At 37.8% G+C, this 15,824-nt stretch overlaps 2 protein-coding genes across 2 annotated transcripts; both read left to right on the top strand.

The window, feature by feature from the left end:
• The first annotated feature begins 2,685 nt into the window (after positions 1-2,685).
• Positions 2,686-5,062, top strand: lim2.1 (lens intrinsic membrane protein 2.1). The gene is made up of 4 exons (XM_061250176.1): positions 2,686-2,919; positions 3,866-4,015; positions 4,535-4,669; positions 5,001-5,062. Exons 1-4 carry the CDS (start codon positions 2,745-2,747, stop codon positions 5,060-5,062), a joined length of 522 nt encoding a protein of 173 aa, XP_061106160.1. The 5' UTR covers positions 2,686-2,744.
• Positions 5,063-11,420: 6,358 nt separating this feature from the next.
• On the top strand, positions 11,421-12,811 carry bsx (brain-specific homeobox). The gene is made up of 3 exons (XM_061247461.1): positions 11,421-11,673; positions 12,297-12,487; positions 12,572-12,811. The coding sequence occupies exons 1-3, from the start codon at positions 11,421-11,423 to the stop codon at positions 12,809-12,811; spliced, it is 684 nt and encodes a 227-aa protein (XP_061103445.1).
• The last annotated feature ends 3,013 nt before the right edge of the window (positions 12,812-15,824 follow it).

The following is a 15,824-nucleotide window of genomic DNA, read 5'->3' as shown; positions in this document are numbered from 1 at the left end:
TTGCAACTAGGTTAGAGAAGTATGGCAGCAAAGCTTCTGCTTGTTTTTCATGTACAAACAAGGGATAGATAAAATAAATATTATACGATTCATATAATTAATTAAATTAAATATAATATATACTGTATAGCAAAACTTTATACCTACAGTCATCTAACAGTGACATTAGTTGCTGTCCAGGTTCAGGTGAACTACTCATGGTCCAACATGTGATGTCAGTGAGTCAGCAGGAGTTTGCCAGGAGGAAAGGATGTTTCCATCAGGGAACGAGAAACAAGCTGTCCCTTTAAATGTGGAGGATCTATCTACTTAAATGTGGAGGACCTTTCTAGAAACAACCTTTTTACTGTTCCAGAGCATCGGACAACATCAACATGAGTCACAGAAACAGAGAATCATGAACTTTCAGAAGAGTATCCATCATTATCCACTATAGAGCACATGCACTGTTAGTTTCAGAAAAAAATACATCCAGGCCTGATTATCACTATTCTCTCACACAATGTTTTCTTAAAATATGAGGAATTAAATGAAAAAGATATAAAGAAGCACTAAAACCATTCATATTTCCCATATGCAAGTATATGGGTGCTATAAAAAGAAGTGTTCTGGATCTAAATTGTTGACACTGGAAATGATCTGCAAAAAATCTCAAATAGATTACCTTTCTAACACAGTACATGTGCTTCCTATTGGACACATGTAAACTATGCAAGACACAAATATTTTTGCTATGTAACCAGATAATACTGTAAAACACATTTACATTTTCACTAATGCAAATTTTTCCTTTTGCATTTAATGGCTATATTATCAGAACAATCTTGTTGTTCCACTGACCAGCAAAAGTAAATGTTCTACTAAATTAAAAGTTTGTTTTAACTTTTAAAAAATAAAACATAAAATAAACTTTGTTGGCCGTGGTAGGGGCTCCAATTTAACGCTTGGACTCCCCTCAACTAAAGAGATTTTAGTCCTGGATATTCAATCGAAACTACTAAGTCATCAGTATTACTTAAACCTGCAAGCTTTAAATATTTTTGTTTTTTCAGCAGATTCCCAAACTACAAAACTAGTGTGCTCTGATTGGCTGTGGCCCGGCCAGTCCCTTTGTTTCCCCGTGCTCTGTTTGTTCTTTCCCTGTTTCCTATTCACCAGCACACCGTCAGGGCTAATCGCTGCTGGAAAAGCCTTAGTGCTATTAGCTGCTGGAAAACTGCCTGTCTTGGCATTATAGGGCCTTGCTGTATTTTGACAGACAACCCAACTTTATTACGGAGTCACTTAGTCTCCCTAGAAAGGATCAGTAAAGGTAGGTTTTTCTCTCTTATTTATGTAATTCTGTAAGGATACAATCACAAAACATCAAGTTTGTTGCGACCAAGTTTAACTGTAATGGTGAAGGTTTTTCAATGTTTTTTTTTACACAATGAATGGTTGAAATTATCACTGTGGCAGGTATTTCTCAACATGAGAGACTACTGTGCCAGGTAACACATACGTCTACCTGATGGGTTACATCTCTGGTTAAATGTTTTATATACTTTCTTGCTAAAAATATAAATGAAAGTTAATGTTTCCTTATTTACATGTTTGATTTACACATGTGAAAACTTTGGTGATCACTTCAGATGTTTTTATGTATGCACAAAACAAAGTATAGCATTCAACAGTGTGGAAAAAAGTGATCTATTCCATTTTGTATTGAAAAAATATCTATTTATCTAAAATCATTATTTACTTAAATATCTTATTTTTTGTCTTAAAAAAACAAAATAATTTCAGCAAAATAAAATAGACCTATAACAAAAATAACAGTTTCATATGTAAACTATACATTATCAGTTGTTCAGTATAGTGCAGTATCATATTGTAATTGGGCTTGAATACACCCACAGTGCTTAATTCACACAGCAGAGTGGCTTTCAAATCGACAAAAACAGGGTCGCCACCTACTGGCTGTTGTAGAACCAGCACCCGGATTGGATGAATTGGATGAAAAAATGGATAGCTGTTACAGCGACCAAGAGCTTGAAATTTTAAATGCAAAAATAGGCATACATAAAAGATCTGTATAAAATATTCAGTATATATTCATATGGAATTCATAGAACAAGAAAATTATACATATATAATTTTAAGAAAGGTTCATTCAAAACCAAATTAGATTTTGAGTATTTGAACATGTAACCCAATGTAGACTGACAAAATCCATTCCACACTCCAGATCTACAATGATGATCTGATGGATCTGACACACTAAAAAATAAAATAAAAAAACTGCCGTACTGTGAATTATTTTTTCACTATTTATTATCCATTAAAACCTTTTTAAACCCTGATTCATTAAAGCCCATATTGGCAACCAGCCATAAACCTCTATTTCACGGTAAATCATACTGAGCAGGACATTTTACAATAAATTCAGCCAATTAAATGAAAATGTAATAATGCTACATGTAGGCCTAGGGCGTAAATGTATTAATTAATTTATATATACATGATATTCCCTTTGACCATCACAACACATCACAGTCAATTCATGTTGATCGATCCGGCAGAGTACACTGTGAATCCCTGCCTGTGTCCTCTTAGTTCAATCCATTGGAAATAATGTGTTCATTGCAGTCCGATTACAGCCAATTATTTTCACTCCACAGAAGTACACTTGAATGGAGGGTCTCACAATTGACCACCCCGATGCTAACTAGCCTCCTGTCCGTCAGTCTGTCCGTAGGTGCAGGATGTACAGCTTCATGGGCGGAGGGTTATTCTGTGCCGGCGTAGGGAATATCCTCCTGATTGTTTCCACAGCAACAGATTACTGGATGCAGTACCGACACTCAAACAACTACATGCACCAGGGTCTATGGCGGTACTGTATGCCCGGAAAATGCTTCACACACACAGACAGCATCGGTAAGCTCGCCGGGGAACGGAGACACGGAGAACAATGCTGCCTTTGTCAGGCTCTCGTTTTTTCTATCCTCTCTCTGAGTCATTTGTTGATTTACAATGAGGCCGTTCAAGTGACCAAAATTAAATAAATTAATAAACAAATAAAAGAATAAAGCCATCGGGGAATTCTTCAGGTGACTGACAGACTAATGGTGCTTGGAATCATGCAAACGACCTCAAAGATGCGGTATAATAGCTGTTTACTGGGTTTTTTGATTGCAAATTACAGTCAGCTGTTTGAATGGTGTGATATTTAATTACTTGCCATTTACCACTCAAAGTTATCCAGAGCAAAGCAAGCATTAGATTAAACCAATAAGAAAACGAGTGTTTCATATGTATAAAACTGCTTTCTAAAAAAACACACTACACAATGGCCATGATGGGATGATTAGCTTTGTTATAATGCAGGTGCAGAAAATTAGCATAGATACAAGAAATCATGGATAAAACATGGAGAAATTGGATAAAATTTCAACACATTTCTACATCAGTACAGGTTGTTATACAGCTTGTATGTATATCCACAGACAGTTGGTCTGTTCCTTAACCATTGCACCATGAAGCTATCCCAAGTGCACAGAGGGCCACTGGATCAGCCATTGCAGACAAATTAATTTGTCAGTTGACCAAACTGTGCTTATATGTTAATATTATTAATGTATATGTGAAGAAATATTAACGCTTATCAATACAATTACTTGAATGGCAAGTTAAGGGCCAGGGTTGACAGAATCTGGCCTATAAGTGTGTGTCCTGTGTCACGTTGAGAACATAGATCGAGGAAACCGCTGTAGTACATATATGATCTATTTGCTTGGCAGACGTCTGTATTCTGACAGCATGTGTGCAGCACATCTCAGGCGTTTTCCTGGCTTAATGAGACACTTTAACCCCAAACCTCCAGCCTACTGGGACGCCACCAGAGCCTTCATGATCCTCTCCCTGCTGGCCTGCTTCATCGGAATCATCATTGGCATCATGGCCTTCATCCACTACTCCTCCTTCGACCGCTTCGATAAGACCTTTGCTGCAGGCATATTGTTCTTCATCTCATGTAAGTGGCCTGTGCGGCCGACGTCCTTCATGCTGCGTTTCCACCCCCCGGATGGGTTAACCACCCCCTGGATGGGTTAACCTAACCCAGGATGGGTTACCCACAGTGCGGGGCGTGGAAATGGCTGAAAGAAACCGTTACTTTGCCATTTCTTTGGAAGCACCACACTCACTATAGCACCTATGGGTAGGAAATACATTGTAGAATTGCATTATATTTATATCACATGATTACTAGCCTAATATGAGAATAAAATACTCATGTTGATCAATGCAATGTCTTATGCATCCTATTAAATCAAATGTATTATCATACAGTACCTGCGAAAGATAGCTTAAGCAAAACACAATACTGAGAAACGTTGTATAAACGTAATGTGTATAATTCCCAGATGCAAAAACGAAACAAAAAAAGGCACCTCTCTGTGCCTGTGACTCCATTAACATACATATAAAGGTGTGAATGTATAGGATGTGATGTGACATATGTGCCCAAAACACTTCTTCTCACTGTCTACAGGCTTTTTTGTATTGCTGGCGATGGCGGTTTATACCGGTGTAACAGTAAATTACTACGGTAAACGATACGGGAACTGGAGGTTCTCCTGGTCGTACATCATTGGCTGGGTGGCTGTGGTGCTCACCTTCTTTTCAGGTATGGCACAGATAGAAACTTTTGACTTTTTAGGATTTTGAAAGTTCTGCAAATGTGTGTGATTTTATAAAAATGTAGATTTAAATACAAAAAATGTGAATTGCAAAAGTATTCACCCCCATATTTTTCAAAAGGGATAGATTACCTCAACAATGGGGTAATGTCCGGACCTTATCTTGAGTCTGATATGAAGTAATATTTATGGTGAACTTTAATTTATAATTATACATATACGGTATGCAGGGATAGGTCTAGGCTTACATGCCATTTCATAACCAAGCATTAAGCAAAGTGTTTAACATGTTAAATATCTGTTTTTTCTATTTGGAAGGAATATTCTACATGTGTGCCTATCGGATGCATGAATGCCCAAGGAGCTCCAATGCCCATTAGAAGAATTCGGAGAAGCACTATTCTCTATTTATAAAGATCATGAGAAGCCCTCATCCCTGCACCTGAGTTTTAAAATCAGCTCTGATTCCCTGTTCACCTTTAGGACATGGGTCTTTGAATACCAAGCAATAATATACAAATAAAAAAGCTGAAATGCAGTGTACCTGTTTGTCTATTTGACTTGCAGAAGTACCTTTAACTATTGAAATGAAATACAATTCCAACGATTACACCTTCTACCTCTGTTGTTTCTCAAAAGACTCATAATAGTGTGTTTCAATACACGTAAGCTTGGTTTATTAATGGGGTGCTCATTTTTGAAAAAGGAATGCCTTCATGGTAAGCAAAGGGCAACTGGTTGAGTTCACTCTAACCATCTGGCTGGAAAATACTAGAACACTGAACCTGGCCCAGAGGGCAACCAATCACGTGACGTTTCACAGACAATGTGGGACGTATCAATCATGCACAGTTCACAAGCTCCACCAGCTCTGCTGTTTTATGAAATTCACAACACTGCAATCTAATTTACAGAACTGGATACTTACCGAAGAAATGAAAGTTAAATACTGTACATTGCTCCTAGTCCAGGTCCCTAGTAACAGTATGCACTACAACTGGTTCTTAGGACATGGAGCAGGGCATTGAGTGACTTCAGAAACAGATATAAAAAGAGACATTTGGTTTAAAAAATCATTTGTGTCTAACAACCTCATTAAATCACACAAAGTCTACATCAGTGCAATACCATGTGCAAATACCATGTTCAGCAATGGCTGAAAAAACAGAAGATTAAATTGGTACTGGTTCTGATTTATCATAAAGAACCAATTGTAAGAATTGCAACAATGATTTATTCTATACAGGGAGTTTCAGATCCCGGTCCCAGTTGAATAATATTTTTTTCCTCTAATCCTGCTAGACTATCTGAGCAGATATACCACCTTTCTTGGTGGACCCCCTTAATTACAATAGGCACAAGACGTACAGGTTCCCAGTGATTGGCTTATGAGCCCAACTAACTCCTTGCCGAACAACAAGGTTATCAACAGGGGGTGCAGTATGCAGACCGTGTAACAGTCTCCAACACAGAACGCACAGTGGGGTGGAAGGTGAGAAACCCAGGACAATAATCCTCACTGTCCTTAAACAGAAAACCACACTTTCTACTTAGACTGCTCATGGCGGCGGTACTGACCTAAATAATAACTTTTCTCACTGCCAATGAAACATGGTCAGGGTAACTGTGAAAACAAGCGCAGGATCCAGTCATTTCTGATGGGTGAAGACCCTTTGTTTGTAGTTGCATCGCACTCAACAAACAAAAAAGACTCCCAATTGGACTGCTCCCACCCCATGCCCTAACGGAGCTCAAGAGGAAGGGGTTCATCATGTTTTCATTGCAAGTATGTAGTACCCTGTAAATATGGATACCAGACAAATTACAGTAGAGCGAATGAACATCCACCACCGTACGTCCAGCTACGGAAGTCGGAAACCATATCCGGGTTGATGCACCCGCCGTGCACCTGTCCCCTTCAGATGGAAACCAGCAGCAAGTTGACATCAAGGCTATCATCTTCCCTGCATACTTCAGCTACTCGTCTGTTTCCCTCTGGATAGCACAACAGAAGTCGCTTTCATATTCCTGAATCCTCTATATATTTTTAGCTATCGCGTTTTCCTCAGGGTTAAAAATGATACTAGCAGTGAAATCTGAAAATTTGAAATTTGATAACTTTTCCAGGAGTGAGCCTACCATTAAAAAGTTAAACAATTCCCTTTTTCATTTTTATTTTTATGTTTAATATCAATATCATGATAAAAAGATTGTCTTAATAGTTTTCTTTTGAACCCGGCAGTTATGACGTTAGAAGTCATCATCAAAGCGCCACGCACCAGACGATCTATCACAGTAAAAAAATAAATAAATAAAAAAGTGCGTTTTGGAGTAAAAACAAGTGATGTAGACAGTCTCGATGGACTGTGAGGTAGGAAAACGGATTTATTGATCAGTGACAGGTTGTTTCTACATGAAAAATATTGACGTAGCCTTTCAAATTCAATGAAGAGGCTTTATCGCAGGGGGTCCGGTGAAGGTGGGTCATTTTTGAGCCTGTGAACGCAGGGTGCACACAACACCAGGGTTAATAGCGGCTCAACGCTGATACTGATACTTTTGCTAAAAAGACTGTTCCTAACGCTGTTTATGTATTTTTGTTATTATTATTTTTTTTTAAACTTATTTATTTACAGACCCATTTTCCTCTTTCCTTTTCATTGGTAAAGGGAATTTTTTGAAGATATCTATTGTCTACTCCCAAAATGTAGGCTACCTTTTGTTGCCCAGTTTGTGTAGCCAGCGGTGAGCGAACTCTCATTACAAATAAGTAGGAGACTAATAATTATCTTGATAGTTGCTTAACCTTCGGACGTGGAATACGATGTCACGTTTCAGGGGCCCTTTGAAGGGTGCAGGCTATCTATTTAATTATCTCATTTAATCCTCTATTTAATTCTCCTCGTGGTTAAACTCTCTTTATGCGATAATTATCTATTGGCTGAAGTGGCCTATTATGGTCTGTTGCCAGTGTTATGCAGCTGTCGTGTACTTTTTCGTTGAGCGAAATCTAGCCTATATATGACGTAGCCAACATACAAAGTATTTACTTGACAGCTTTTCACTTTTATCAAAAATCGGTCTGGTACGTTCACAGATAGTCACCAGAATATCCAAAAGCATATGCCCCCTGCCCTGCCACAGCAAAAGTGGCCTTTTGCCTGCAGCGATTTTTTAACCACAGGTGCCCTTTGCGATTGCAATCTCTCCCATCCCCCGGTCTTATAGCTATATAAAGACTTCTTCTGGCCCTTTTTCTGCTTCAAAAATTGCGTCTATTTTTTCGGTTGGCGCGTATCAGCTCGCATTCCTGAAGCGGCTACAGGAATCGCCTAGATGTTGTAGTTATCGCCGTGAGCATATTCGGTTTGTGATGTTGGTTTGTAGCATGCTAAGCAGATATACAGTCTCGCATACTAGTAAATCGTAGATAGAAGTCAGGTGCAATCGATCTCTCCGCGGATCAGACCACTGCACTCTCTTGACGGGGAGCCTCTTTTTTTTTAAGTTCACATTTATCTAGGCTACTACATTCTCCTTACTATACACTATTATGTAACAAAATTAAAGAACTAGGAAAGAGAATATAAATGGTCAGCAAACGATCTATTATTTCCGTTCCATTTCGATGACTGTTTTAATATTGGCATTCCATTCGTGAAATAGATTCAACACGCCTGGATTTATCCCTATTTTATAGGCAATGTGTGGGTTTGTGGCAGCACAATTAGGATAAATTGAAAAACCTCACTTCTGTTTCCACTTTTTACGCTTTCTTTTGCTTTCTGTACTTGATTTACAGTTAAATATTACCAGGAGTACATAAAGAGAGGTTCCCGTGTCTTTCATATCCCTATAATATACGGACATCATTAGTATTTCTCTGCACAACTAGGCTTACAGTTCACATGATGCTCCGAACTCTATTTCTCCCCAGCAAAGGGTAGCAGGAAAAATGGCGATCAGTTGAATGTCTCCTTTGAAAGGGCACAGTTATAAGGTGCCACTGTAACAGGTGGGCAAAGATTTATTTTCATTTTTATGAGATTACAAGTATTATTTTTCTTGCATATTTACTTATTTAGGCTACTAGTGAGCATATAATATTAAACTAGGCTAATTTCAGTGGATTTAGCCTACGTGATATTGGATTCGCTCACAGCTCCTTGTTCTGTCTGAAGACCCAATAAGGATAATACGTAGGGCCTGCAATCTTCCTGGATGGAAAATGTTACCACCAGATTGATAAACTGGAACACGTGGATCTGGTCATTTCAGACTAATATAAATAGTTGTATATAAATTATATTAACAACAGCGTTTCCCATTATTCCAAACCAGCATGCGGTAGTCTGGTATGGGCTAACAACAGTATGTAGTATTAAGGGCACCCGATTTTTGACCGCCTGTCAAAAATAGTCTAACATATAGGTCTACACAATAGAACAGTGAAATGCTGTTAAACGGCAATAGTCTAATCTGCTTCACAGGCCTATAATATTTATCTAGGCTATAGCTATAGTTCTTACTTATAGCGCATGAGCACCTTTATAGTTTTCTGATGAATATATTTGGCACGCTCTGTGAACAAGTTATGTGTATTGTCATGCCTATATTGTGTGCGTCTTCCAGCGTTCGACTTCTTCATATGTGTGTATGTCCCAAATAAACAATACGCATAAAATATTCTCCCGCAGATGGAAACACAAAGCTTCAGGAATCCATTTATTTATTGCAAATAAATCAAAATTTTACCAAAATTTGGAGTAGGCGACATCGCTGGTGAACGAAGCAAAGAAATAGCACTGTGCGTAAAGTGAAATGTCTGTAAAACACAGAAATACATATCAAATCGCTTAAATGTATTGACGTTCACAGATGTAAAACTTACAGGTAGCCTAATCTCTAAAGCTTCTCAGACAAATGTGCCACTTAACAGTGACGCAGTGCCTCCCAGGCGCCAAATTTCACTTGATGAAATGACTAGTGAAAAATCCGCTTACCGAACAGCCGAGTGGATGGATTCTATTGATTAACCACGAAAAGACATTTGCCTCACCATTAATTCATTTGCTTTCTCGTTTCCACCAAGGTACAAAAGTCTCACTGTTGCACATTACAAACTCAGTTGGACGCAGTAAAAAACTGATAAAACTGTTAAAACAAGCAAAAATATGTTTTTCTACTCTGATTATACAAATATTATTACATTTTTGCCATAAAAGCGGTTTTAAAACAGCGGTGAGACAACGTGTAAGATCGTCCAGTGCTAAACTTTATGGTGAATTATGGCTGTTTTTTGTCTTCTTTAGACCTATACATTTAATAATTGTTTCTTTATTCTTGGTTTGCTTTGCAGGCTGATTTGTTTGTGTTGGCTCAGGCAAATGGGCAAAAAAACAGAAACGCATCAGAAACCTGCTTCACCATTCTGTCCCATTTACATGTTCATTACCGCGGAGCAGCGTTGCCATGTTTAGTCACTTAAAGGTGCTCATCTATTTATCTTATACTAGCTCATACATATGGAGGAGCGCGTCTAGGAGTTGTTGGAGTAATGCACTTTCGGGACTAATGGAATACACTAATTAATTTGTTCTACCTGCCTGGTCGAATGGAAATCCTGTCCCCCGCGCAAGGATTAGCACTTCCGCCCAAACATCTTCCCTAATTATCTAATAGCATTGCCGCGAGAATTCTATGTATTAAAACACTTTCAGGATTAACCACCGTGATTGGAAATGTGATGACAACTCGATATCAACAAATTAAGGTCTCCAGCATGGACATGAAAGAGAAGTACTTGTTTTCTCACAGAGTTTAATATTGATAATTAGAGCCAATTTAGGGGGAAATTAGCAGGTATTAGACTCTTGCAATACAGTAATCTCTTCAAATACACCAGTCACAAATTAACAGATGGCGACAGAAAGAAATTATTGAAGTAAAAATGTACACACAAGGATAAATATATTTATTTTATTTATTTCTTCGTTTATTTATAATTTAGCATTTACTTTGCCTATTTTCTTAATAACGTTTGATATCTACAGATTAAATGCTTTCGATGTTAAGTGTTTAATATCGACGTTTAATGAAATGAACAACATAACATTGCATATAATGAATGATAAATCTACTATTGGAACTGAGGTTGCACTTAACAATACTGCCTACTATTTCTGCTGCTACACACTGTTAATACAGCTTCTAAACTTCTAAGGCGGTGATGATGCGAGAGTTTAGGCCCACAGCAATTCGGTTTTTTCTTGCTTTACATAACCAAATTGTTGAAATAAAAGGGCGTGTGTATGTTAGGCCTGTAAGAACTATGGTTGTATGAAAGCAAGTTTGTCTAAAACATTGGCTCACATTGGCTGAAGGACAGCCGGCTGGCTGCTGCCAGAACGGTATTTCAGCACCATGGTGAGCGACCCTCCCTCTCTGTTTCCGTCAGTATAATTAATCCATACAGAACTAATTCATTCCTCCGCCCCACCGTTGTGCTATTGGCTAATCACAAATCTATTTTACAATTTGTTGCTGGCATCCCCCCTTCAATAAATACGAATCCACCTGGTACCACTCACGGGTTTCTTCTCAGATTATAATTCTAAGGGTCTAAAATTCAGGAGAGGGAGGTTCGTTGTTTGATACCTCGTGGTTGTTGAAGTGAAAATAACATTAACGCCACCTTCACGGGACTCAGTTCTCACACGGTCTTTGCAGAGATTGGAGATGAATCTAAACTACACATCTCCTGTGCCCCAGATGCCAGCCCAAAGGTCAACGTCGTTCTTCATCGAAGACATTTTGCTACACAAACCCAAGCCGCTGAGAGAAGTCTTTCACTCGCCCTTCTCGGGCTCCCTGGCGTCCCGGATGCCTCTTCTGGAATACGGATACCCACTGATGCCAACCCCTATACTGGCGCCTCACCCGCACCATCCTCTCCACAAGCCCGAGCACCACCCCTATTTCTTCACCTCTGGTAAGTCAATGTGACAGTTAAAAAACATGATTATGTGAGTATGTAGAGATTTTATTTTTACTTTATTTTTATAGATATATTTTTTTGTGTGTGCAAAAGTGGGCTAAATAATTTGGACTGGGACAAGGAACTTGTGCTGTCGTTACTTGCGAAAAGTTAAAATATACTTAGAAATGCACTGTCATTGTGTTATTTTTGTTTTCAAATGTTAAAACAAAGCAGTCCTCATTTCATGCATATAGGTTAATATGCAGAAATGTATTGATTATTAGCATGGCAATGTCTAAAATGCAAAAGCTGTTGGCGTCTCCTACGAGAACGAAAAAGATGGCTATATAATAATATTGATAGTGCGAGTAATAACCGAAGTTCACACTGAACTGAATTATTAGGCTATAAAATTGTTTCCATATTTATGAATTTAAATGCTTCAGCGCGTCTCAGAGAATAATCGCCATTTGAAAGAAGAATTACAATTACTGCTGTGCCTATTTTTAATATCACATTATAGATTAGATTCAGAAATTATTAATACAAGGCTTGGTCATTAGTATTGCCATTATTATGATGATTATAATTAAAATACAAAATATAGTATCGCAAATGTTGTTTATTCTTTTAAGGGATGCAGGTGCCGGCACTCTTTCAGCATCACCCAGAGTTGCCTGGCAAGCACTGCAGACGGCGAAAGGCCCGAACCGTGTTCTCAGATTCCCAGTTGTCAGGGCTGGAAAAGAGGTTTGAAATACAGCGGTACCTCTCTACTCCAGAAAGAGTTGAATTGGCAACAGCGCTAAGTCTCTCAGAAACACAGGTAAGAACGCTTAATCTGAAATCCATTTCTCACAGACATTCGTATATGATTCTAGCTTGTAAATATTCAAATTTTGTCATACAGGTAAAAACGTGGTTTCAAAATAGAAGGATGAAGCATAAAAAGCAGCTAAGGAAAACCCAAGACGACCAGAAAAATCCAAGTGACCTGGATCGATCCATAGAAAACACAAGTGAGAACGAAAGCAGTGAAAAAAATTCTGAAGAAGTTAAAACAGGAATGAACCAGGACTATATGCTCGAAGAAAATGAAGACGATGTCGATATCGAAGATGATATTTGTTCCCCGGAACATCTATTATAATTAAAGACATATTTACAGAAAAGGGTTCACATCGACAAACCATATGCTGTACGTAGTACCAATCAGATATATAACATTTTTTAAGTATCAGTAATAACATTATAAAATTATATTTATTAAAACGCTTGCGAGGACATTCATTGACACTTAATACTATGTACTGGTTTGTTATAGAACACAGCCGTGTTTCATGAGTCAAATATACAGGAGCAGTTGTTTACCGATCATCTAAATATGGGAGGTGTAAGATAATAATTGTACTTTTTTCTTCTACTTGTATTATTATTATTATTATTATTATTATTATTATTATTATTATTATTATTATTATTATTATACGCTATACTAGCCTACGCCCTGGCAAATATCTTTTTTCAGACCGTGTTTTTTTGTGAATATTTTTGCGAGTAAGGAAGCCGTACATATTGTAAAGACAATCTGTAAATTATTTTTATTGTGTATTTATACATTGATAAAAGAATCAACTAAAAGCAAATGCCGCCTCACATTCCAATACATACATTGTCAAGTTTAACACATTATTTTAGCACTTCCGAGGGGTAAATTGTTGATCAGTTGTATAACCTTTTTTACCGTGTAATATGTCTTTATTAAATGAAATATCAAACAAATACAAAGTTCAATAGGACTGCACTTAACAGGGACTTAACGTAGGCTATTTGCCAATTAAACATTTATGATCAACCGAAACTAAACTAAAACCAGCATAAGATGCTACAATTTAACAGCGCCTCGCGCAAACGCGTTCTCTTTCCTTGCAGGTAAAGCGAATTTAATTAACGGACACCATTTGTACCATTTGTGTCCAACGTTTTCTTCTTGAGCCAAATCCACAAAAATACATAAAATAGGCTTAATAATTCATCCTCGCAGTAGCTATAAATAAGAAACCTTAAAGCCGCAGCCTATAGGCAATATTGTATTGCTAGGCTCGCCTTCGCATAGATGAAGTCGCCTACAACTGATTGAAATAAAGCTTTGCTCATCGGAACATAGGCACAATAAACAAATGTTTAATCAACTCTGACATAGTAGCCTGCATCTGATACATGGATTCTAATAAACTCTGACTCGATTTTACATTTAAGTTAGTTACGGTTGTAGCTATTTTAATCTTGACCATCGAAATGTCATTCAATATTGACAGATCCGAGTTTTACCCGTGCTATAACTACCACGTGCTTCACCCAATTGTCAATATAACACTTGCTATTAACAAATGATTTGACAATTACCAGCTTGCGTGTGCGTTTAGTAGAAAAGTGAAACTCCCGAGTTTTACGATGAAGCGAGTTTTAAATGCGGTTCAACTCAGAGCCAAACAAATCTATATTTCCGAGGACACGATTTTATTTGATCACTAAAAGCAGGCTCAACTTTTCGGTTTTCTTGTCCATTATTATTCACGGACGGTGTGCTCGGTCTGGGCCATAGAATTCCCATTGTGGCTTATCTTGTTAGAAAGAATAGAGCCCCGCGGAGTGTGAGAGTAGAAAAAGAACTGTGCTTACGTAAGAACGTGCTGAGCTTCATGACTTGATTGCAGTGGCATCGGCGCCCAGCTGAGCGGAGAACATAAAGGTAGGCCTGTTTGGCTCCAACAATAACAATCTTTCTTTATTAGCATATATTGAAAATGTTACCATTTACCATAGGTGTTTCAGACAGTACCTATTTCAATATATATATTTTATTCAAAACATATATCCTGTTAAAGGTCCAGCCAATCTGTAATTAATTTAAATGATAATCATCGTGAGCCTACCGCTGAAAGAAACCGCTGAATGTTCGTTAGTACTTATTTAATGTTCTATTTAATTTGATAAAATAGCCTATTGGCAGCACGCCTACACAACTTGTTCCTCGTCCGTATATCCGCTTATATCAGCGCAAAGAACATTGGCTCTGGTTTATATTGGTTTTATATTTCCGACAAGTAGCGGATGGAAAAAGTCAATTAGGCCTAGCTGCCCAAATACCTCGTGACAGGAATAACTTATTCCTTCCGTCCTGTTGAGGCTGACATCTAGTGGATCCTTCTCACATCAATCTTTGAGACCTGTGATGGGGCTGACACAATGATGAAACGCTAGCATTGTCGATGTGTTCAGATGGACAGCACGTCATCCTTGCAAGGAGCCCATATGCATCACTGGTTGCTTTGGATTTTGAGGATGGTGGCAAGGATTACCGTAATTTCCTTTTTTCTTTTTCTTTTTTTTTTGGTGTGTGGTCTCTTAGCCTATGTCTAGGGTATGGATTTATCCATGACTTTAAATAGGCAAATTAAGTCATCAGTCGGCTCACGGTGCTGTAGAAAGAAATGCGAGAAAGTCGGCTACTTTACCAATGGCCTGAATAAACCATAAACCTGTAAGGGAAGGCATGCGCATACCGGCAGACATTAGCGTCGTAGTAATTGCCTGGTTACAATACAGAACATAACTTTTACCAAACCGCGGTATTCGCATGACCTGTGGTTTGTAAGACCTGTGAATCAATAGAAATGCGTGTAATAAGAGCATACGTTTCGCAACAGGAACACTAAACACCGTAACTGTCTTCTAGACATTTCGTTGTAATGGACCATGGATTAACTTCAAGATAGGGACGTAGTTGGTATTGATGGCGACACAGGCAACTTGAAAAACACTATTAGCTTCTTTATATTGAATTACACTCAACGAAATGTATACACTTATATCGTTTTAATCATGTAGATTTAAAACATGAAGGTAAAAACAAAATATTCACAAAACAAATTGTTTTGCAAACAGGCAGTTAATCAAAATATACATAAAACTATTTTCTTGTTTCCTTCTAAGAAAGTTGTTTTCCAGTCATGACATTACATCATTTGATTATGTAATTATAATTATTTTTATATCTTTTTTAAAAAACCTTTAAACAGTTTTTCCTCAACCATATATTTATGTAAAAGCAATCTAGTTGGGAAAACGCGTGGCGTAGTTACACATACATAATGGTTTAC

Source organism: Conger conger, chromosome 7 (genome assembly GCF_963514075.1).
Source record: "Conger conger chromosome 7, fConCon1.1, whole genome shotgun sequence".
NCBI lineage: Eukaryota > Metazoa > Chordata > Actinopteri > Anguilliformes > Congridae > Conger > Conger conger.
The sequence above is the reverse complement of the archived record's forward strand: the minus strand, read 5'-3'. Positions and strand labels throughout refer to the sequence as shown.

Coding starts and splice junctions, on each gene's coding strand:
- lim2.1 (XM_061250176.1), top strand. CDS start 2,745: ATGTACAGCTTCATGGGCGGAGGGTTATTCTGTGCCGGCGTAGGGAAT. Junction 2,920..3,865: donor CACACACACAGACAGCATCG/GTAAGCTCGCCG, acceptor CCAAACCTCCAG/CCTACTGGGACGCCACCAGA. Junction 4,016..4,534: donor CATATTGTTCTTCATCTCAT/GTAAGTGGCCTG, acceptor CACTGTCTACAG/GCTTTTTTGTATTGCTGGCG.
- bsx (XM_061247461.1), top strand. CDS start 11,421: ATGAATCTAAACTACACATCTCCTGTGCCCCAGATGCCAGCCCAAAGG. Junction 11,674..12,296: donor CCCCTATTTCTTCACCTCTG/GTAAGTCAATGT, acceptor TATTCTTTTAAG/GGATGCAGGTGCCGGCACTC. Junction 12,488..12,571: donor TAAGTCTCTCAGAAACACAG/GTAAGAACGCTT, acceptor TTTGTCATACAG/GTAAAAACGTGGTTTCAAAA.